Genomic DNA, 24769 nt, shown 5'->3' on the forward strand with positions numbered 1-24769 from the left:
AAATGATAATTATCATTCAAAACTTGTATTTCCCAGCTTGCTTTAAACATTTTAAATGATAAAACAGAGCATACATATATAATTCATAAAACAAATACCCTATATACTGATCAACAAGCTTAGGACACTTTTATTTCTAAAAAATTCTATGAGTGTTCTGGTAGAAAAATGTGTGGCATTACCACAACACATAAAATGAAATACTTCTCTGCTCTACCAGAAAATGAATCACAGGGAAATTACTTACAATGTGGTCAGACTGCATTCCAGGCAACACACAAGTATAGTTTCCATTCTTCTTTAAAGTAATGTTACAGGCTTTTTTGGCTTTTTAGTATAAGCAACTTTGAATCTCTATTTGTTGAGTCAAAATATATGTAATTATAAAACATCTTTTAAGTGAATTTCTTGATCTACAATTAACATCACTAGTATATATTTGTCTAAGGGCTGAACATGCTATATATTTTAAATGCCTCCATTTTTATCCTGAAGTAATAATTTTATTATTGTTGCCTTTGTCCTCAAAGGTCAGTCTTCTCTTACTGGTCAGCATTCGCCATGGGAAATAAAAATAAAAAGCCATTCTAGCCTGTCAACGAGGATGTATTTCTGCAGCATGTGCTGGCTTAATCTGTTAACTTTATGGAAAAGTCCCATTAGCTCACCTGTGATCTTATCCCCCCTGCTAGTCAATATAACAGGAGAAAGTGCAGTCTAAATTATGGACTTCTAGAATTCCAAGCCACTTTAGAATAGAGTAATCCTCACAAGCAAGTATGTGGTAGAGAGAGCAAGCAAAATAGCTGGAGGTACAATCTACTCGGTTGCGAGCATACCCACATGCGGGAGAGGAACCACATTGTCGGCAGTAGCCAAAGCTCCTGTACATACAGATTCAAGTCCTCTGTGACCTTATGCTTAGCTGCTGTCAGGGCATAGGGCAGGCACCCCAAAATATTCCACAATGCAAAATATCCCACAATGGCATATCAATTATTTTGAATTAAAATTACTTAAGAAACTGCTCGTTCAAGAACAACTCTGGCCTCTTTCTCTCTCTCTCTTTCTCCCTCCCTCTCTCTCTCTCTCTCTCTCTCTCTCTCTCTCTCTCTCTCTCTCTCTCAAAGCAGAAGATAAATCTCCAATGTGAAAAGTTCTATTCCTGCACCTGGAGTCTAATGAGAGACATCCTTATTACCAGAGTTAGGGAATTCAGAGCTAAGAAGTGTGTATTTAAAAAAAAAAAATTATCATGTTTTCTTTGTTTTACTAATTTACTACCCAAGCCCAAATTTAGATTCCTCACTAATGAGTACCCAAATCTAAGTTCCTTCATTGTGATAATTCTTCACAATTTATTTCTTTGTCTGCAAGATATGAAATGCTGCATCGATCATTTCTCTGAGCATCATTGATGGTCTGTTTGCATGCCTCAAATTGGTTTTTCCCCTGTTATTTCAACTTGCGCCAATTTAATTATTAGTCCAGCTGTAAAAACTCAAGAGGGACAGAGGAAGGACTTTCCATCCCCCACACTGCACCAATTCTTCCTCGCAACTCCTCCTCAAGGTGAAGCATCTGGAGTAAGTACATTCTGATTACAATAGACTGTGCTTTCTCTCATTACAATTTCTAACCCTCAAGGTGAGGGCCACAGTGCCAGGGCAAACAGGAACGGGACATGCACAGCTGCTCTGCCTTTACTGGAACCTCCTCTACAGGATCATTCTGTGCTTTAGAACCCTTCATCTTTGCAGTTGCAGAACATTAGCATTCTACACTTTTCCTCTTTTTATTTTATGTTTCTTTATAAAATGTTGGTGATCTGTACACATTGGCCTATGCGCTGACTTTACATGTGCACTTCTATGAACCAATCTTAATTATTTCCCCCAAACACTATACTAAATGAGTCATTCAACTTGCCCCTTTTCTCCAAATTGTCTTTTCAAATTTTTCTCTCTGTAGAAAATTAAGCTTATTTGTAACTGATTATCTTTAATCAAAACTCTCCTGTAGGGTTTACATAATTTGTGTTGAGCAAAATAGTATGTATTATAATAATGCTTTCATGCACTTTTTATTATCTTTCTCTATTTAGTCTCATCGTGAATTTGTGGCTTTTTCCAACAAACTAACCTGTTCCTCATCTTTGTTTCCTTTAATGTTCAAATGGTTTCAATTTAATAACTATGCTTCCTTTCAGAGTTTTTTGTGTTTTTTTTTTTTTTTTAATCCTCATCCAAGGATATTTTTCCATTGATTTTTAGAGAGAGTGGAAGAGAGAGCGAAAGACCGAGAGAAATATTGATGTGAGAGAAGCACATCGATTGGTTGCCTTCTGAATGAGCCCCAACCTGAAAGGAGCCTGAAATGGAGGTACATGCCCTTGACTGGAATCGAACCCAGGACCCTTTGGTCCACACATCAATGCTCTATCCAATGAGCAAAACTGGCTAGAGCTTTTCAGAGTTTTCAAAACGCTTTCTCTTTTTTGATACTTTCTTAGATACCTTGTAAAGAATTACTTCTGACAACCAACTGTTTCTGACCACCTCCACTCTCCCTGCCACAAAACACAAAATCAACTTGTTACTGCTCTTAAGAACAGTGTTAGAAACCAAACCCAGCCACTGGATGCATGTGTGGTGGTTCCTCATGTCTCTGGAATACTAAAGTGACAGCAGAAGAAGCTAATACTTACATTCATTAGATGGATAATGAGACATTCTTCTTTAAAAACAACAACAACAACAACAACAACAATAACCAATCAATGAGTCCAATTAGTTACTTTTAAAATTAGCTCTAATAGAAAAAATGTAAATAAAACATTTCCCGTCTTTTTTGAGCTACCAGCTTTTTCTTTTTGTCTGTTATCTATTTTCTTACCTAGCTATATGTGTAAATTTAAATGTTAACTCCAAGTTAAGAAGTCCTCATTTCTTTTCCCTCAATTTTTTTTTTTTTTACTCTTGGCATAGGTAAGCATCCTTGAATTGGTTGCTAAGTATGCAAGCTTAGATGATTATTTTTTTAAAATATATTTTATTTATTTATTTATTTATTTATTTATTTATTTATTTATTTACAGATAGAGGGATATAGAGTCAGAAACATTGATGAGAGAGAAACATCAGTCAGCTGCCTCCTGCACTCTCCCTATTGGTACATGCCCTTGACCAGAACTGAACTTGGGATCCTTCAATCCTCAGGCTCTATCCAGTGAGTCAAACTAGTCAGGGCTTAGATGATTATTTTTGTCATCATTATCTTCATCAGAGCATATCAACAAATGCCAGAAAAGAAATTCCAACCACCACCCTCACCTCAGAGACACACAGAGGTACTTAAAGACCCTTTACCAAAAGAAACTCCATCAGATTGGTTCAAGAATCCCACCCCGGATTTCTCTATTTGAGCTCCATCCTTTCAATACATATCCTGCTTTCCCTTTTTATTTTATTTTCCCTAGAGCCAGGCCCATTTCTCTATCATCAGCAGTTTTAATGCTGAACTCCAATTTCTATTATGCCAGCTTTTTACTACCCTACAACTATAAAGCCAGCCTGTCAGCAAATCTTACTCAATTCTTCCTCTGAATAGCCCACTTCTCACTGTCCCAATACCAAGTCCATTGTATTTATATACCACCATCATCTCTTCTGGACTAGTAAACTAGCCCCCTCAGTGGCCTCCCTGCTTCCAACCTTGCCTGTTTTCATTCTTGTCCCCAACACATCAGCCAGAGAGCTACAATGAAAATGGATGTCAGATCATATCTTGCTTTTATTCTACTCAACTGTTTCCGTGGCTCCCTGATGTACTCAGTGTTAAAGCCAAAGTACATACCATGGGAGACAAGGCCCTACAAAGGTCGTGTTTTCTTTACCTCTCTGGCCACCTCATCTGTTTCTCTCCTTTTTCCTCCTCGTAACTTGTTGAACTAGTTAGGTATACTCCCAGCCCAGGAACCTTGCATTAGTTATGCCATTTGATCCCTCAAGGATACCAATGTTCTCTTCCTCACTTGCGTTAGTCTTAATTCAAGAATCACTTTCTCACTAAGACCCTCCATCAATTGTTATCCTTACCCTTACTTCATGTTTCTTCTATGCTGTATTTTTTTTCCCTTCTCCTTAAGACCTACCATTAACATAATATGTTTTTTTTTTCTTCTTTATTCTGTTTTTGCTTGACTAGGATTTAAGTTCTATGACAGTGTTTTATATCCACTTCGCTTACTCATCATTCCTTAGTGCCTGGAACTGTCTGGCACACAGTAGATGCTCTATAAATGCAAGTTAAAATGAATGAATGAACAAATGAAGACTATCAGAAAAACATCACAATAATGAGAAATATCATAGAAATATACCAAATATTAAATTAGAAATCACCCAGAAAGTTTTCAGTGCATAATGTAGTTTGTAACTTTCACAATAATGATAGTGCCCTACAAGAAACAACTCACCAAAAATAAAAATATAACTGAATTATAGAACATCCTAGTTACAATCAGGTAGATTCCTCTATAAAAACTTCACCATCATTCCCATCATAATTTTTTTTTTTTGCCCCAGACCAGCAAGATGGCCTTTTCCTAAATAAATAAATGCCTAAAATAATAATTTTTAAATTATTTAAATATTAATCACAATGTTTAGAGATTTAAAATACAATTCAATTAATAAAGCCCTCATTTATTTTAGTATGTTTGGGAACTAAAATGCATTATGAAAATAATAAAATTTGCAGCATTTACAATGTGACCTTTTTTTAAAAAAAATAATCTAGTTAACAGTGGAGTATTAGCATTGTTTTCTGGATAATTTATTTTTGGAGAGCAAATAACTTCAACATGTTACCATATCCCCTAACTATTTAGGTTCCCTGCCAATCTCAGTAACACATTCTTGATGGTAAATTGTGGAAAAGAACAATGTTAAGTGTTTTGAAAATGAGAAATGAAGAACTTTTAACTATGTCTATGTTCTCTGAGTGGGGTAAAGTTTTTATAAGTAAATGACTTCAGTGAATTGGAACCAGGAAGAGTTCTTTCTTTGAGGATTAGGACACCAATGTTTCACCAGAAAGCATGGTGCTACTCTAGTGATAATGAGGCTATGCAGAGGGTAGGAAGAAATGAAGGGAGTTGTAAAGAAACCTGCAATTCCTTTGATTAAATAAATACCTGTTCTCTAATATTGGCAATTGTGGAAGAATCACAGTCGGAAGGGGCAGTGGGACTTTCCAGGTCTGTGTCTGGCTCTCTCAATAATTAGTGCCACTGCTGTGCTGGCCTGAACCATTTTACATCCCAGACCAAGCACGGCCACCTGCCCATCCCTTAATACACCAGGGCATAGCCCAGAAAACTCTCCAATGCTTCAAAAGACTTATACCAAGACCAGGGGCATATAAAGAGGGGAATCAAAGAGACACTAAGTCTAAGATATGGTACTACAAAACCCAACTTGCCTTCTGGAGCTCATAGGCCTTATCCTACCCTACCTAGATGACCTCCGTCTGGATGCCACCTTACCGCTATGCATCCAGATAACTGTTCTTCACTGTCACCCCTCCCCAAGGTCTAGGCCCAAGACCCATGCCATTTATTCAGATTTACTTGACATTCTGGGAGCATGATGTTTAATACTTTCTGGTCTAACTGACACTGCTTCCTTTGAAATATTCTTCTCTGCTCCACTTATATCTTTGCTCAACTTGTAAACTCCTGTTCATCCTTTGACACTCAATTTAAGCATCCTTCCTATATCAAGTCCTCTCTGACCATTCTAGGTAGAGTCCTTTATTCCTCTAAACTGGATTTCCCTCTTTCCATATTCTAATGCAATTACTTGTTTACTACTTAGTCTCCACTAGATTACGCACAATGAGTGAAAGAATCCTATCACGTTTATCTCTGTATCCCCTCTCCCCAGTCCCATACAGTGGTAAAGTATTTAGTAAAATACTAAATACCAGTCTGATGCACTGTGTGTCTGGATGAATGGTTAAAGGAAGCTCTCATACCTCCTTCTCTGGGATGAAATATATAGATTTTGTGATTATAATGTGTTACTTGGAATGCTTTTTTGTTTACTTCCAGGTTTTGGTTACATTCTTCATGTTTGACATTGCCAAAAGTCTGACTTCTGGATAAGCAGATTGTTATTGTACCACCTAACTTTACAACGCATTCCATTCCAACTGTGGTCAAAATGACTGAAACACCACTTCCATTAAGAGCTGTGTACTTTCAAGTAAAGTAGGTTACATGTGTCCTCTAAACATGTTACTTTTTCCTGACCATATGTATCTTTAAAATTCTCTCTCTTATCCCTCTTCTAATCCCAAAATTTTATGTTTCAAATCCTTTTTGGAACAGATGTTTAAAACATATATACTTATCTTTCCATTGGAATAATTTATGTCAGTTATGCTTTTTCACTGACTAAAGTGCCAGATATTTTAATTAAAGCACATTTAGGAATTTTTCTGATTTTATAGTAATCAAATCTAAATAAACAACATTGCAATTGTGGCTGAGAGAGTTCTAGTTTTTCAATCTAACAATATAGTGACTATCTTTAAATGTAGTGACTATCTTTAAATATAGTTTATTTTTCTACTTCACTTCTTTATCCCTATCTCTCCCAATGAGTAAGAGTTGAAATTTGTGGGGTGGGGGTGGGAGGTGGGGGAGAAGCTTGAAGTGAAATTAATGTTTTTCTAATTTTCAAACACTGACCTCAAAAATAAGCATTAAATAGCTGATATGATATTAAAAATACAATATACTTCTTATAATTCTTTTCAGTTATGAAATCACATTACCTGATTAGACTGTGATACTCTTGGGATGTTAGAAATATCATCTTTAAACTCATCTACTAGGTCCATGGTTATTCTCTGGATCCCCTCACCTGAGACAAAAAGAAGTTAAAGGGGAGTGGGAATCTTAAAAAAAATAAATAAAAAAAATCCCCTAACCATAATTCAAAATAACAGGGAACACTGGGTCCACTGCTTAGGTGGCTGGGAAAACAAGCAAACCCTAGGGGGCTTTATTCTGTTTCCCACACCCATATCCCCTTCACAACAAGCTGGTGTTTACTTCTTCCAGAAAAGTTCTTCAACACCTGCCCACATATCCACCCAATATATCTGATTGACATGATGAGTTCTTGCTTGGGTTCCTTTTGCTTGACAAGCATGCAAGCCTGGGCAATGCTTGTCCTTCTCTCCCATTAGTGAGGGATGCAGGCAGCCTTCCACTCGGGGAAAGCAGGGAAGGGCGGAACCTTCAGCTTACTGCCAGAACTCTTTGTTACTGCACAATGGGCCTCTGAGAACTTGCTACAGAATCTTCTGAGATTACTCTGGCGGTGAGAACTGCATTTGGAGGCACAGAGGAAGAGAAAGGGGATTGAAAACTGAACCGCACTAAGGAGTTCCACAGTATAAATTGAATTTTGTTCCAATTTCTGCAGTGATACCTCAATTAATGGATCATCTGAGAACAAAGCTCCCTTTGGAATGAGTTGGCATATGTTTTAAAAGAAATGCTTCACACACGATGCCAAGTGGAAAAGAAATACCAGCAGTTAATTCAGAAGGACTTCTGGGCAGATTGTTTTCCGCACCCACATGAAGGTCACTAGAGCCAACCTAGGCAAAACGGTGCGGCCTTTGTTTTGTCTGTCTTCTTTACAATCTCTTCATCCTTTCCCCTCCTGATTCTCTCCCACTTAGACGACCATTATTCTCCTCTTATCAAACCGGGGAGGAACTGCATGTTGTACTGACTTAATAGACTACCTAGTTACAATTCAGTGTGGATGAGTTGATTTGGTTAACACAAATCCCATTGTAACTTGAAATCTTTTCATTTAATTGTAGCGGAATGATTTTCTTCAGTAAGCATAAAGCGGCTGCTGGAAGTCTATTGGTGGAAAGTGTTTGGAAAAGAGAAATGTTCATCAGGAGACTCTTCTACCCAGTGGGGCCTGACAGACTCTCGGCTTTCACACAGACCTTAGTCCTAAGAAAGCTACCACCACAGCACAACCACCCGTCCTAACCTTAACCTGCCTTCCTTACAGTTTAAGATAATCACACCCTTAACATTTGGGTGCGATCATTGCCAGAAAGAATATCTAATTATACAAAGGTGAATATCAAACTGGGCTCTATAAGAGAACAAAGCTCTTTATTTGCCTTATCAGGATCCTTGGCTATCTGAGTCTTCCTCAGAGGAAACGCCTGGCAGGACCTTCTCTTATCTTCTTCCCTGGTCTCACTGGCATCTACCCCCTAATTCTTTTTATCTATCTATTCACCCACAGGGTCCCACCTCCCAATTGGTTTCATCCAGTTTTCTTCTCTTTTCATCAGTTCTTGCTCTCCTGGGCATCCTATAAAATTAACACATCTACAAGAAAAATATTTTTCATGCTACTATTTTCTACACTTCAAGCATAACCCAACCATGTGTGTTATGCTAACAAAGTCCTTTTTGTCTCTTCTTTCTAATGGCCCTGATGGAAAAAAGACTGGGTGTGGTGGTGGTTGTAAAGAAAAAAAATTCCACCCTTCCACATTTATATTTGTGACCATACGATAATAGTTTGCTTTTTATTTAATCATATTTATATATTTGTATCCTGATATAGCATCTTAAGTGATTTTAGATAAAGTTAGATAAAATGTAAATGAAGATTATTTTCTTTATTGTTATTCTTTACAACTTATATTAGAGTGCTCCATACTGATACATTCTAATACAAATTTGAGGCAGCTTATATGTAAATAGCATGTTTGTAAACTGAATCTTTTGAAATATACTAGGGAAGCCCTGGCTGGTTTGGCTCAGTGGATAGAGTGTTGGCCTGTGGACTGAAGGGTCCCAGGTTCAATTCCCGTCAAGGCATGTACCTTGGTTGTGGGCACATCCCCAGTGGGGGGTGTGCAGGAGGCAGCTGATCGATGTTTCTCTCTCATCAATGTTTCTAACTCTCTATCTCCCTTCCTCTCTGTAAAAAATCAATAAAATATATATTTTTTTAAAAGAAATATACTAAGGGAACTTTTTCTTTAAAAGTAATTCTGGTTAAATTATTCTGTTGGGTAAATAATACTTGTTAAACCAAAAATAAATTGCTAATACATCTCTTGTAAATACAGATTTTTTTTTTAAAAGATGTTTCAAAACAGGCATATTTATATCATTTTTCTTCTTCTTCTTAAAAATTCTTTAAAAACTATATTCTATCAGTTCAGTTGGGTACCATTATATATAGACCTGGAAAGCCTGATGGAAATCTTCAAATAGTTACAGTAAAGTGCAGAATTAGCAATCTCAGAATTACTGCCCAAGTTTTGGGATTGCTGATGTTTGGTAGGATGGTAGGAAGTTGAGAAAGTCAGATTTGTTTGTTCACTATTTTCACTATCTACATATATAAAAACCTAAATGACCATTACGACCAGATGACTGGGTGACTGGACAATAGGCCGATAGCCATGATGCACACTGACCACCAGTGGGCAGATGCTCAATGCAGGAGCTGCCCCCTGGTGGTCAGTGAGCTCCCACAGCCAACCTCCTGTGGTCAGCCAACCTCCCACAGTCCCTCTCCCCGGCTGGCAGTCCCCAATTGGCCTTAATTGGGGCCGGCCAGCTAACCTCCTGGCCCCAATTAGGCCAATCAGGAATGGGCGAGATGGATCCCTGATCGACCCCAATTGCCGGCTAGGCCCAGGGACCCTGCCAGTGCACAAATTCATGCACAGGGCCCCTAGTCACAATATAAGCTCCATGAGTGCAAGGATTCTGGTTGGCTCAAGGCTATATTCCCAATAGTTAGCATGCTTTTACAATTTCACAATATTACAGTAAACATTTCCTGAAGTAATGTCATCAAATTTGTTACTGATATCTCAGGCAGGAGGAAATATTTTATCATTAACACATTCATTATGGAGTCAATCAATTGATCTACTAGTGCAGAACACATAAGACATTATACAGTATATATACAAATAAATGCACACATAATGCTTATCAAACATTAGAGGGAGAAAACTTTTTCTTCTACATACAAAGCACTGCATTATTACTATCTATTTAACCTCTCAGAATAAATACTGGCTCATGTCACATGCCCTAATAAACGGGATTAATTAAATCAAGATAAGCTCAATAAAAACTAGAAAATAGATACAATGACAACATATGTCTTTGATGTACTTTTCTGCTTTTTAGGGGGTAAATAATACTGAGTATATTAATTGCAAATAATCTATTATTCTTTATATCTGAGAATAAAAAATAAATGTATAGCAGGTTAATGGGGTTAGTATTGGTATGAGTAAAGTATATGAAAATATGTAATACAGTAGATATCAAAACAATGTACATGTGAAAAATTTCAAAATATTTATTTTTTAGAAAATAATCCCTAAAACTGAAAACCAGTTGAAAAAAATTAGCTGTACACCTAAAAATGATTTATTTTGAGTGATGTTAGAACATAATTCAGAAGATCCAAAGACAAAAAGAACTAAAAAGACATTTTAAATTTATTCAATCATTTTCTTGGTAGTGTTAATATTGGTTTTCTTTGAAATTTTCCTCATACTACAGGAAAGCACACTTGTAGATGAACAATGTTATCAAGAATTTCAGTAAAATATAAAAAAAACTTAATGAGAAAAATCAAAGAACAAAGTAAAACATTGTAATGTTGAACAGAATTGAAAATATTATCATGAACGAATGATTTTTAAAAATACATTTCTTTTCTAGCTGCACAGACTTCAAAGGCTAAAAACATTGCCAACTGGTAGAAAAGAACACGCAGGACTCCTTGGAAAGGAGGAAATAGTTTCTCTCAGTCAGGGGAAGAAGTACAAGGTGATCCAGGGAGACCTCAGGCCAGAAGGGAAGAAAGTTTTTTGAAGATTAATGAGGTCCTATTAAAAGGACACAGCAGCCAGCTTCAGGTGGCTTCTACGGGCCTTCAATGTGATGACTATGATTTGGGCTTTCCAATGGAAGGATCAAGCCGTCATCATGCTAATCCAGTGGTCAGTACAGCATCATTAATTATGGGGCAAACAAATCCTATGTGTCTCCTAATATAATGCAATATGAATTACACACCATCTATGACATATCCTAGCCAAAAATGTTCCAACTTGATCTAACTTTTAGATCTATCTTCCAGTTTCCCAGAATACAGGAGATGGGCAAATAATCTAATTCAGTGCTTCTCAAGCTGTAGTAAAGAACCAGTACTTCTGTAAATTAAAAATGAATTATCTGACGAAACCGGTTTGGCTCAGTGGATAGAGCGTCAGTCTGCAGACTGAAAGGTCCCGGGTTTGATTCCGGTCAAGGGCATGTACATTGGTTGCGGGCACATCCCCAGTAGGGGGTGTGCAAGAGGCAGCTGGTCGATGTTTCTCTCTCATTGATGTTTCTAGCTCTCAATCCCTCTCCCTTCCTCTCTGTAAAAAATCAATAAAATATATTTTTTTAAAAATGAATTATCTGAAAAAATGGAAGTGCATATGAAAACATCAAGGTGGTTTTGGTATTTATTTTTAAATATTTATACAGTCAGGTAAAATTATCTTTTCTTTTGAAATCTTCTGGTTTTCCTGTTAAGGTAGTTTTTTCATATATATATATATATACATATATATATATATATAAAATTTTGTCAGTTTTTTTTCTTTAAAAATTAATTTATTATTTTTAAATGTTCTATCTATGCTTCATTTTTAATAGGCTGTTATTTTATTCTATCTGAGTACCCAACTGTTTTAGTACCACTAATTAAATAAGCTATGATTTTCTCATTGATATGAAATACCACATATCTATATAGACACACACAGAGATATATATTATGAACTATTTCTGAACTTCCTAGTCTGGCCCACTGACCTATTTGTCTATTTCTATAGCATTACAATACTGATTTGTAGTATGCTTTATTTTCTGTTAAGGAAAGTTTCTGTTGCTCTTCTTTTTCATTCTATTATTTCTAGTAGAGTGACCCCTCAAAACCCAACCCCTACCTAATCTTGTTTTTTACACTAATCTCTTGGATTTCAGTATCATTGGGGAGGAGGAAGGGTAGTTATCATTTTATTGCTTCTTTTTCCATACCAATTATTTTGTTATCATATTTAACTGTATTCCCTAGGTCCTAGGACTTCAAAATGAAAGCTGAATAATAATGATTACAGTAGAAACACCTATCTTGTTCCTGTTTTCCATGAAAATGACTTCAATATTTTACTGCATACCAAAAACTAACCGCAAACATCATTCTAAACAGTCCTTCATGTACTTAGTTTCCTTCTATTGCCATTCTGGTTTTGTTTGTTTTTATTGCAAATGGTTGTTAAATTTTATCAACTTCTGTTTCATAGTCTAGGAATAGGATCAGTTTTCCCCCTCAATTTGTTGATATAATAAATTATATATTAACTTTCCTGACATTAGAAACATCTTACTATTCCCGAAAAAAAAGAATTTGCAGGTGATTTGGTTATAGTGTATTATTCCTTTGATATTTTGCTAGACTTTATTTGCTAAGATTTGATTTACACTTCTTTCAACTATACCATAAATGAGATTGGTTCATGGCTTTCTTTTTTGTACTTAATAGTTTAGTATTACAGTTGTGTGCGTATGAATTGAGAAGGAGTCCATCTTTCACAAGTGTCTGGAAAAAATCAGAATTATTTGTAATTTATTTTTTTTCTTATCTTTTCCTTTTTTATAATCTATAACAATAAAAGCATAATATGCAAATCGACCAAACAGCCGAACAGTGGAACGACCATCTGGACAACCCTCCGGACCTTCTGGATGAAGCCGGGGTTGCGAGGGCCGAGGCAGCCATCAGGGCTGCGAAGGTCCACTCTTGCACAAATTTTGTGCACTGGGCCTCTAGTAGAGCTACAATTTAAACACAGTAAAATTTCTTACATTTTTTTAGTACTAGTAAGAATTCAATTGTGGAACTATTTGATCCTAATATTTTTAAAAGCTATATTTACCAACTTTTAAATTTCACGTATGTCCACTTGTATATGAAAATTTTCTTGGGCAGGTTTCATAATTTATGTTCTATTAGGCAATCTTCTTTCACAACAGTTTCAGTTATGTTGTCACAGTTGCATATAATTATTTTAATCTTGTAGATGGATATTATTTCTAAGCTTATACATTTTCTTTCTCTTTTTTTCTTTAAACCATGCTCAGGATGAATTTAAGATAAGTGTAAAATTTTCCTAGTTTTAGTTTTCCTTTACTAATGAATGTGCCCTAGCCAGGTTGGCTCAGTGGATAGAGTGTCGGCCTGCAAACTGGAAGATCCCAGGTTTAATTCTATTCAAGGGCACAGACCTAGGTCGCAGCCCTGGTAGGGGGTGTGCAGGAGGCAACCAATCAATGTGTCTCTCGCATCAGTGTTTCTCTCCGTCTCTCCCCCACCTTCCACACACTCTCTCAAAATCAATGGAAAAATTCCTTGTGAGGATTATTAAAAAAAATAGTGTATTCTAAATATATCTTTTACTTTACCCCATAGATAGATGAAATAGTAATTTTAAATGCTTCCATTTATTTCCTCTTTGCTACAAGAACTATCTTAATTATGTTTTTAAATTTATAAGTAATTAAGATTTGATACTCTTCTTATTTATTTCTACTTGATTGGCTTTCCAATCAGATAATACAGCCTATAAAATCTCTACTTTCCTGATTTTAAGGTTCCCTTTGTGTCCAACTACCTGACAAAATTTTCATAAAGTTTTAAATCATACAAAGGAAACATGTTTTGCCAAAGAATATGAAAATACAATAAACTGAGTTTATCGACTGTATTATTAAATTATTTTATAGCATACTAATATTTTATAGCATACTAATATCAGCTCTATTACTGAAAAATAAATGTTAAAATATTTCACAAATTGTATTTTCATCAAGTTTTCATATTGTATTAAGTGCTACAATAGATGTGGAGCTCAGAAATTCTCAGACACTGGTGTAAAGAATGTTACCTACTTTGAGAACATAATTAGTAGCTATGAACACCATTTTCAATCTTAAAAATATCCACCAGAAGATTATTATGATCTCTGAATGAGTAATAATCTGGCCACTCAGTGTATATCCTATATAATAAAAGGTTAATATGCAAATTGTTCCCTCAACCAGGAGTTCTACCAGCAGGCAGGCCAGGCAACCAACCACCCATGACCCCTTCCCCTGGCCAGGCTGGCCGGACCCCAATCATGCACGAATTCATGCACCCATGCATGAGTTCAAATACTGATTGGCCAGATTATTATGCTTTCAGAGATCATAATAATCTGGCCAATCAGTGTATTTAAATACATATTAAATTATTTTAAGTATTCATTATCTATATATTTATGGCCTTTGGTTAGAAGTCTTAGATTTACTCACACTGTAACCTCTGCAGAGCATGACTAAAAATACATATTTGTATTTTTGCCACTGCACTTATGATTATACAATGTATAACTTAATTGCCTAGATACATAAACTGGTGTCCCTATTCAAACCAACAATGTTAAAATATAATGAAAAAGAAAACTGGTAATTTACACAATTATAAAAAAAATTGTTATGTTCACTCAACAGTGCTAAAAATGAAAACACTAAAGGATGCATTCCACTCTTTCATCCAACACTTTGACAGCAAGTTGATGACACCTCTTTAAAGCTCAGTCCATATGCCAATGTATCTAAACTCACCATGAGACTACATTTATTTTTATCCAGTACCAACCAATCCTCTTAGGTATTTCTAAGTTACTCTGTACAAAAACAATTTTTACATGTTTAAAATGTAATAAATTTCTCACAGTCCTAAATTGTGAAGACAACATGTAACATTTATATTAATAACAATGTCTTTTATTTTAAAATAAAGTCTACCTGGTCAATAATTTAAACTGCATTTACCTGATTTGTGGGTATTTTTTAATTTTTTTACATGAAAAAGCCAGTAAAACTCAAAACTATGTCTAGTATGAGTTATCTTGGCAGATAGAGGATTGGAAAAGCAAAGAACTCTTTGTTTTTTTTTCTCTTAAAGGGATGTAGTAAAGGCAGATTTCCTCCTAGATTTTATGTAAAACTAGAGGCTCAGTACAGGGATTCATGCACCAGTGGGGTCCCTCAGCCTGGCCTGCGGGGGTCGGGCCAAAAACAGCTTTCCAACATCCCCCGAGGGGCCCCAGATTGTGAGAGGGCAGTTCTTGGATGATGCACCCCGGAATCGAGCTCCCTCCTCTCTGGTTCTGGGTGCTTCACCCAGAACCACAGCTGCCAAGTCACCACAGCTCAGTAGTTCCTGCATTGAGCGTCTGCCCCCTGGTGGACAGTGCACATCATGGTTACTGGCCAGTGGCTTAGGCTTTTATTCTAGTATATATAGATAGGAAGCGGAATGATTATGCAGACCATACATAAGTATTACTATCTATACAAATGACAAATTTAACAAATCATCATAAACCATTCTGTTCTAGCAACATGCAACAATAGTTCTGGCTGTTAGCACTGAGCTTCATTCCTACTAAAGTCAAAATTTGTAATACTCTGACATGGGCCAGACCAGAAGGAAGCACTTATTTAGGAAGAAAATAGTATTAGGTCAATTGCCAAGGAAATTAATATTTATAAACTAGATTCCCCCTCAAGATCTGCAATTAAAATTTCATGAAAATAATAAAAGCTTTTGTGCTTGGACTAAAATGTTAGTAGAAGATCCATGTAAGTAAGATCAGTGCTAAAGTAAATATTTGTAGGCTGAGTAAACACCATTTTATAAAAGTGGCCATGAGATGTAGACTTTGTACAACAGTCACCTTGGAAAGCTTGACAGCCTTCCTACATTTCACATATTGATGGTAACATCCTGCAATAGTAAGGTTAGATTTCTAATTCAGTAATGTTCTATAAAATAATAACAGTGGACTAAAGCACTTCATGGTGTACCTTGTACTGAACTAAAATTAATGGAGTATATTTAAACTCTTAAAGGATTGTTTAGAAGCTTGTTCCATTTAAAACTATACCAGTAGTTTCATTTCATGACACCAAGGATTCTTTTAGGGGACAACTTAAGAACACAAAGTACTTGGCTTTTGGTCAACAAAGTTGGTAGAGAAAAAATATTTCTCTCCAAGAAGTAGGAAACATGACACAGCACAACCCAGGTATTTAAGATAATAATGGCAGAAAGTATTTTTTATGTTGTCTTCAAATTTGGGGCGGAGAATCTTAGTCTGATCTGGGGATCTACATCTAGTTTGTTCTCGTATTTAAGAATAAGTATCTATTTTGGAAATCCCTCTCAAGGAATATAATGTCACAGACAGACAACCATTTGTTGGGTGCTAATTCGGGGAGGAAGGCCTTGATATCCCCAATTTACAGATGCTTAGAAGCATTAAGTAATTTTTCTGCTATCACACAGCTGCTGAGGGGTAGAGTGGGATAAGAACCAAGTCTTTTGGGCTCAAATCCACTGCTCTCTGGCATATGCTATGTATCTATACATTGTTCCTACATATTTAAATAGAGCAGAGCCTCTATCGAGGAGCATTCAGCACTTTGTTCCTACATAACACATTTATTTCTTTAAAAGTCACAATAAAGCATCATTTCTTTTAAATCAGATGACTTTATTCAATTAAACGATGTATTCAAATAGTATTTTTTTTTCTTTTGGAAAAGGCTAATTAGAATCCTATATAATAAGGAGGCAATATACAAATTGACCATCACACCCTCACAAGATGACTGCCTATGACCAGGCCAACAGCGGGGTTAGTGAGGGACGAATGAATGACTGAACAAGCAGGCTGTGTGGGGTGACCAGGCCGGCGGCGGGCAATGAGGAGTGACCAGGCCAGCAGGGGGGGGCAGTTGGGGGTGACCAGGCTGGCGGGGGGGGGGGGGGGAGAGAAGGGAGCAGTTAGGGGCGACCATGCCAGCAGAGGGGCACAGTTGGGGGTGATCAGACCAACGGGGGGGGGGGGGGGCAGAAAGAGGTGACCAGGCTGATGGGGGGGGGGGGAGTTAGGAGTGACTAGGCCAGTGGAGGAGCAGTTGGGGGCAACCAGGCCAGCAGGGGGTGACAGGAGCGATGAGGCTGGCAGGGAGGGGGAGACCTGGTCATCAGTGGGGGCAGTTAGGGGCGACCAGGCGGGGGTGGGGGGGAGTTCAGGGTGATCAGGCCAGCAGGGGGAGTAGTTAGGGGCAACCAGGCCTCTAGTTAAATATAAATAGGGAAAACAGCAATTGTAGTATTACAATTGCTATTTTTCCCTATTTACACACACACACACACACACACACACACACACACACACCCCAAAGGGCCAAAATCTTCACTTTCTATGAAATTCATAAATAATATATAAACACATCAAAGGGAAAAGACTGACAGAACAAAGGATTCCTCCATTTATTTAACGAGTATTTTTGGAAAGTCTTCTACATACCCTGCACTGTACTGTATGTTAGGGATAGAATGAATGAGTATTCATTGATTTCATTCCATATTGCTAAAAACTGGCTTATTTAGGATAATTCCATTTTACAGAAATATGTGTATACACACACATCAGGAGGGACATTATCAAGTGGTCATCAGTGGGTGGTCAGATTTGTTTATTTGAAACAAAATAATGAACAAGCAATCAGGAGAAGGTGATGCCCCATCATACCTCTGCTGGTGCCACTGCTGGCAGCACAAGCCTCGGCCAGCCCTGGTTACCTGAGCCTCAGGTGGCCTGGGTGACTGGGGAGCCACCATCCAAGGCTTGCCTGTATCTCAGGCCAGCCTGGGTGGCTGGTGAGCTGAGGGGACTAGGGGACTCTGGAGGCAGGCTCTTTGCCTGCCACCCCAGCAGGACCAAGGGGACTGGGTGCCACTATCTTGTGACTGTGGGCACCACCCTCTTTGAGGACAGGACAGTCAATTAGCATATTCCCTCCTTATTGGATATGGGCACTGCCATCTTTTAGGGCAGGGCAGTCAATTAGCATATTCCCTTCTTATTGGCTGTGGGCATGAGGGTCAATTAGCATATTCCCTCTTTATTAGATAGGATAACTTCTCTTGGTGGAAGATAAATCTCTGACCCCTTTTTAGGTTTCTGTTTTTGTGACTAATCATTTGTTCCATCTATTTGTCCTGTGTACTAGACTATCTTTGAACATGTGACAGATGCATGGCTGTCACAGCTGCTAGTCTAAAATGATAACAAATAGCTTTGGGGAATCTAAACAGAAACAGACTAATATGAAACAGCTGACAGAAGATAATAATTTTTTATTTAATTTAAAAATTTATTTTGTTTAGATGCATATGTATAGAATTGTGTTGTTAATCTATAAGAAATAGTTTTAAATAAAATATGGATATCCATTAATTAATTAATAAAAAAATCAATAGAGAGATAAAACTAGTCCTCATAAAATAGTCCATATATATCATTAAATATTTCATTCATGAATTCAATAACTCCATATAGGAGCATGTCAGTGACCATTTTATAAATATATAATATTAATGGTTTAATCAGAATATAAAGTCACTGATTCTCAACTTTTTCATTTTTACAATTATGTCCAGAGTTAATCCTTAACATTTTCTTTAAAAGTCAAATAAAGGTCAGCTGGTAATAATGTTTATGAAGTATGTTTCCCTAATACAATTTTGTAAAAAGAAAATTAATTGAGTATTTATGGAGAGCCTGCTTTGAACCCAACACTGCACATTTATTTGAATGATGGTAGACTAGATTGAATTTCACTGTAATCTAATAGTTATCCAATTTTTTGCCACAGTGTAAGAAGCCTTTTCATTTTAAATAATTTTTTACAGCTAATAACTGTCAAGAACCACACAAACATTAATTGAAATTTGAAACAACACAAGAGTTAGTGAAAACCTATTTCCAGTGTACTGTATTTCTAGTATTTGTCCATGGTTTCTAATCAAACATAATCTAAGGTTCCTATTACTCAGAAACCTTCACAGATTTATTTTTAACATACAGAAAAAATTATCTATTTCCTTTCTATTTTATTTCTGAAAGGAAAGTAAAGAAGGCACGGAAGGAGGAAAGGCAAATATTTTTTGTATTGTTTGAGGGTTCACTGATTTCTGAATCACCTCCATTTGATCTTATCCCTCTTGTGGAAAAAATCCATTCCTCAGACCTCTTTTAGGTTGATTAGTACCAAATTCTTTATTTGCCCATTTGATTCCTGTAGGCTATGATGTTTTCCAATCAAGAGAGGATTCCATCCTTCCTACAGTAACTGCTCCACAGTCAGTCTCAGAGAGGCCTCAGGCAGATCCTCTGCTTTACATTGTAAAGGTAAATTAAGTCTTCCCCCTCCCTGCTCATTCCTTTAATCTCTTAACAGATTTTCAAAATTCCAATATTCCTTTCACTAACTTTCTACCTTTCTCAAACTTACCTAACCAGAAACTCTGAGTTTATCATAAAAACTTTCAACAATGCTTATTTTGTTTGATATATATCATATAAAAGACACAATATAAAATTTTGTATGTAAAGTCTATTTTATATTCTAATTCGTGCACCTGTGGGGGTCCCTTGGCCTGGCCTGAGGGATTGGGCCAAAACTGGCTCTCTGATATCCCCCGAGGGGTCCTGGATTGTGAGAGGGTACAGGCCAGGCTGAGGGACCCCACTGGTGCATGGCTGGGGAGGGACATGACAGGTTGGCCAGCCAGGGAGGGACTGCGGGAGGACTCCAGGGTGTGTCCAGCCCATCTCGCTCTTTCCCCATCAGCCAGACCCCTACCAGTCAGAGCATCTGCCCCTTGGTGGTCAGTGCACATCATAGTGAGCGGTTGAGAGGCCCTAGCATATCGTTAGCATACTATGCTTTGATTGGTTGAACAGATAATTGAATGACTGGACACTTAGCATATTAGACTTTTATTATATAGGTTTTAAAAGCCTAAGCAACCGTTCAACTGTTCGACCAGTCACTATGACATGCACTGACCACTAGGAGGAAGATGCTCAATGCAGGAGCTTTCCCCCTGGTGGTCAGTGCACTCCCACAGAGGGAGCAGTGCTCAGCTGATCAACAGTCGCCAGACACTGGGCTCATGGTCCATGGACACTTCCCTGTGTGCCCCTCCTCCATCCAGACATGCACCAGTATTGGGACCGGCATCAGGACCAACTGGGCACGAGCCTGGGGTCACTTTTCGGTCATAGGCGCTCTGGTATTGCCCTAGGACAGGCTCGCAGAGACTGCAGTGGAGCGCAGTGAGCCTACCGAGTGGTAGCGGCGGCAGGCGCAGCGGGACCAGGATGAGCAGGTGCGGAGCGCTGCCTGGCCCAGGCTTGGCTCCTCCCCAGATGCCTGCCATTTTGTGCACTACTACATCCTTCAGGGGATGCTGGACTGCCAGTTTTGGCCTGATCCTCGCAGGCCATGCCGAGGGACCCCACCAGTGCACGAATCTGTGCACTGGGGCTCTAGTATCCAATAATAATAAAGTATATTGTTCATTTTTTTGTTTAATATTTCTGCTTTACAGCTAAAGAGACAACAAGCTCCTTGCTTGCAGGAATGTGCCTTATCAAGCCACTTGTACTAGTATAATATAATGGGGCAATGGAAGGTTTGGGTTTGCCATTTTGGCCCTGCTGTATTTGAACCCGAGGGTGTTTTGATACAAAACATTTTTAATAAAAATACTTAATATCAAAAGCAAACATAAACGAATCTTAGAAGTCCACAGTCAGCTAAATTATCATTCAAGAATGAAAATAAAATAAAAGTGTTTGGGTTTTTTTCCAGACAAGAATCAGAAGAATTTACCAAACCTAGAGCCTATTCAATTTTATTCTTGAATGACAATTTAGCTGAAAGAAAGATGGGGGTATGATAAAGTTAATAAAAGAGATTTATTAGCACATGCATAAATCTAACCGAACATTGAACTTTAAACTTATAACAAGGACTAAGTTTAACAGTAAAAACAGAAAGCTAAAATACTGGGTACAAGAAGAGGACATGTGTGAGCAATCTGGTTGTTCCCCAGCTGAAATCCTAGCCAAACGTAAGCATTATCTGTCAGACATGGGAATGAAAGTGGTCTCCAGATGATTCCAGCCCCAAGTCATTGGGCCACTCAACGCTGTTGCTTCACTGTGAGCCATTAGAATCTACTCTCTCTCATCTACATATATAAAAGCCTAAGCGACCTTTACAACTGAACCACCAAATGACCAGAACAGCTGGTCGACCATTCACTATGATGCGTACTAACCACCAGGAGGCAGATGCCCAATGCAGGAGCTGCCTCTGGTGGTCAGTGAGCTCCACAGCCAACCTCTCATGGCCAGCCAACCTCCCCATTTGCTGCCCCGGCCTATTCCTCCCCCCTGGTCCCTTTCCCCGCTGGCCAATTTCTTGCGGTCCCTCCCCCGTCCATCCTCCCGGCCAGCAGGCCCCGATCAACCCGGCCCCAACTGTAACTGGGCGAGATGGCTCTGATTGGCCCTGATCACTACCAGGCCTAGGGACCCCACCCTTGCACAAATATGTGCACTGGGCCTCTAGTATTTACCAGGGTTAGCCAGAGAAATGCTATGGTTCTGTTTCTGTGACTTATCCTGACGAATACAGTTGTTGACAAATCCAGCCCTGCTAGCCGTTGGAGAGACTTGGTAGGGATGACACCAGGAGAGGGAAATATCCTATCTTATTTTGCTCCCTCTAGCCTTCCTGTTGACAAAATGCAATCAAAAGCCAGAAAGGAGAAGGAGTCTATTGATATACAAGGTGTCCCAAAGAAATGTATACACATTTTGAATGATTATAAAGTCAGTGTTTAATAACTTACAGTTGATTTTTGAAATTTAAAAGAATCTACAGACATGAATAAATTTTTTGTCAATGCCTGTTTTCAAACTAATTACCGCTCTGGTCCAGGCACTGCGGATAACACAAAGCAATGGAATTGCAAACATCAAGAATCATTTCATTCGGTATTTGTGCACCCTCGATTTATCAACTGTTGCTGGTTTTGTACTGTAAACTTTATTTTTTATGTATCTCTATTAAAAAAAAAAAAGGCTAGTAGCACTTCAGGATAAGTTTTCTTTGTTCAAAACTTAGTCTGGCTTCACCCATTGTTTCAAACCAGTTAAACCTGAAAAGGAGTGAAAATTGAGTTAAAGTATGTATGTATTTTGGGGGACACCCTATGGTTCATACAGCCTAGCTTCCCAGTACACTGGAGCAGGGTGGAGAAGAGAAAAGAGTGGGACTGGATGGGCAAAGAAAGAGTTAAACTGTTAAAGAAAAGCTGTGTAATTATTACCGTAAAATTCAGAATGGTGGTCACCTCCAGAAGGGTGAGTCAATAATGATCCAAAAGGGACACATAGGTGGCGGTGGTGAGGGGCGTAGTTTCTTAATCAGAATGGTGTTTGAATGGGTGTTTGTCTTACAATTATTCACTAAACTATACACGTAGGTTTTGTGCTTTTTGTATATTTCATAATTTAAAAGTTTAAAGAAAAAACAATGCTGAACAATAAGAACTTGTCCATTTGAGTTCTAAAAGTCATAATAAATTTTCAGATGAGCACAGCTGAAAATTTATCTTGTTTTAAACAGACTTTAAACAAGTCTGTTTAAAACAAGAAAATTTGTTACAGAAAAGCATACAAGTCCTGACAAGCGAAAGAATTAAATAACTCATAACTAAAAGATATTTTCTTAAAAAAAAAAAGTTTGCTTCAAGCCAGATGGGGAAGAAAGTATAGTAGCCAGAGTCTTGAACTGTTTAAATGCTGACAGTAAAAACGGTAGAGAGACCAATGCTGAAGGAAAGGGAGAGAGATGCAGTGCAGTCCCTCCAAGGTCAAAAGGGATACACAGAGCACTGCCAGGGGAACGAGGCAGAGGGAGGATGAGGAACATTTATTGCACTCTGGCCGAAGGAAAGAAAAGCATGCATGTGGCTGCATTTACATTTGCTGGCTTAGTAGTGGGAACCAGGGGAGTTCCCTATTCGATGCTTCCTTTTTCTGTGACAGAAAACATGAGGAAGGAACTGTCAAAGTCAGAGGTGGGGGACAGTGAGAAGGCTTATACCAGGCTGACATCATGGAGGACCGTGGACATATTGGGGTACAGAGAAAAGCCGTGAACAGTTTATAGGGGACCATAATGGGGTTACATGGTGAAGTTGCTAACTGACAACAACAGAAGAGAAAGGGGGCAGTATAGTCTCTCTTGGATCTCAGAACAGAAGTTCTTCAGGAGGAGGGGGTGACGGTCTGGTTCTCATCCTTCACTCCAATGGGAAGTAGAAGATGTAGTATAAAGTAGGAAGCAAAGCATGGGCCAACCTAGCGGACCAGGATAAGGTATAGATGGGCCTGTAGTGAGAACATCAGGAAATGGAACATGTTAGGTTAAACCAGCTGTAAGGTTTTAAAGAAGAATTTGGCCTGATACTGAGTAGTGGGTGGTATGGTAGCCTAGATGCCCAGGTTGGCTCTGGAAGACTCCAAGTTTTAGATCACTCCCTGACAGGAGAATCCAGTGGTAAAGAACACATGCTCATTATACACAACTGTTTGCATACCTGTTCATCAGGTTATCAGATTCCTCTGAAGCTCTGGGTTAAGACCATATTTAGAAGGTGGCTTTGTGTTGAACGTGCCTATTGGGTGATGTTCATGGCTAATTCCTCATGCAGGTAGGTATTAGTCTCTCCTAAAAGGCTGGGCCTGCCAATCAGAAGAGAAAACTTTAGAAAGTTGATCAAAGCATACATTGGCTTAATGTAGTTTCCTTTGGAAAATAATGTCTTTCTCTATGACAATTCAGTGTTCCCATAATTCTAATTAAAGTGTTTATTATGCACAAACGCCCTTGGGATCAAAATAACCTGTGCCTTAGGTGCTGAATAAATGTTTGTTGAACTCAAAAGATAATAATGGGCTTCCCATGTAGGCTTTCCTGCAGAGAAAAGAAAATGTAGACCACCTATCATATGTTCCTAGGCCCCTGGATAGTTTCCTTTCTCAATACCAATGAGCAAGTTAGTATTCTAGTTTACACACTGGCCTCTTGTGCACTGGGTTAGCACAAGCTTTGTCCCTTGAGTAAGATCAGCTCTGGGCACCCAGACAAAATAAAGTTTCTGGACTTGCAAAACCAAGGAATGAGCCCTGGAAAAATGTGACTTGGGTGAGGCAATGTTACCCTGAGGCCAGCCCAAGCAGCCCAGCTGGCCTCTCCCTATGACATTTCTAGCTTGGTTGCTCGGAACAGTGACTCTATTTAAGACAATCTGACCTCCTGCCATAAAAATCTTTGAAGCCCTGACGAAGTTGTTACCAAAACATTGTTGTAATCATAGTTAATGCAAGAGGGCTGAGCCATTTCTTAGACATCGCAGTGAATTAATAAAACACACTGTCTGAAAACGCCTCCTAAATTCTCGAGTCTAGCACGGGAGCTGCTAACAGTGCACACTGTGTGAGTGTTCACGGGGAGCAACCTAGAAACAGACTGTTCCATTTTAAGGCTCCAGCTAGTGCGTTCCAGCCTGTTTGCAGCAAAACACAGCCAAGCGCTATACATTCTGCTGCTGGGTCTGTTCTGTTTTGTTTGTAT

General features: G+C 38.2%; 1 protein-coding gene and 1 long non-coding RNA gene across 5 annotated transcripts in view; both read right to left on the minus strand.

Annotated features, from left to right (window-relative positions):
* Positions 1-24769, minus strand: part of SPATA9 (spermatogenesis associated 9) — a 51298-nt gene that overhangs the window by 15567 nt on the left and 10962 nt on the right. For 2 of the 4 annotated variants that reach the window (XM_084881967.1, XM_084881968.1), the window contains exons 2-3: positions 23733-23877; positions 6844-6932 (exon numbers count right to left, since the gene is read on the minus strand). In XM_084881967.1, the coding sequence (XP_084738093.1) occupies positions 6844-6909 (66 nt within the window). In that variant the 5' untranslated portion in view covers positions 6910-6932; positions 23733-23877. Of the gene's footprint in view, positions 1-247; positions 353-6843; positions 6933-23732; positions 23878-24769 lie in introns of those variants that run through there. The other 2 variants (XM_084881970.1, XM_084881969.1) reach the window with 2 other exon arrangements.
* On the minus strand, positions 3458-6499 carry LOC311621665. Its single transcript, XR_014794861.1, has 2 exons — positions 6299-6499; positions 3458-5453 (listed from the first exon to the last, which is right to left on the minus strand). It is a non-coding gene; the product is annotated as an uncharacterized lncRNA (long non-coding RNA).

Source organism: Pipistrellus hanaki, assembly GCF_964339955.1.
Source record: "Pipistrellus hanaki genome assembly, chromosome: 4".
Taxonomy (NCBI): Eukaryota; Metazoa; Chordata; class Mammalia; order Chiroptera; family Vespertilionidae; genus Pipistrellus; species Pipistrellus hanaki.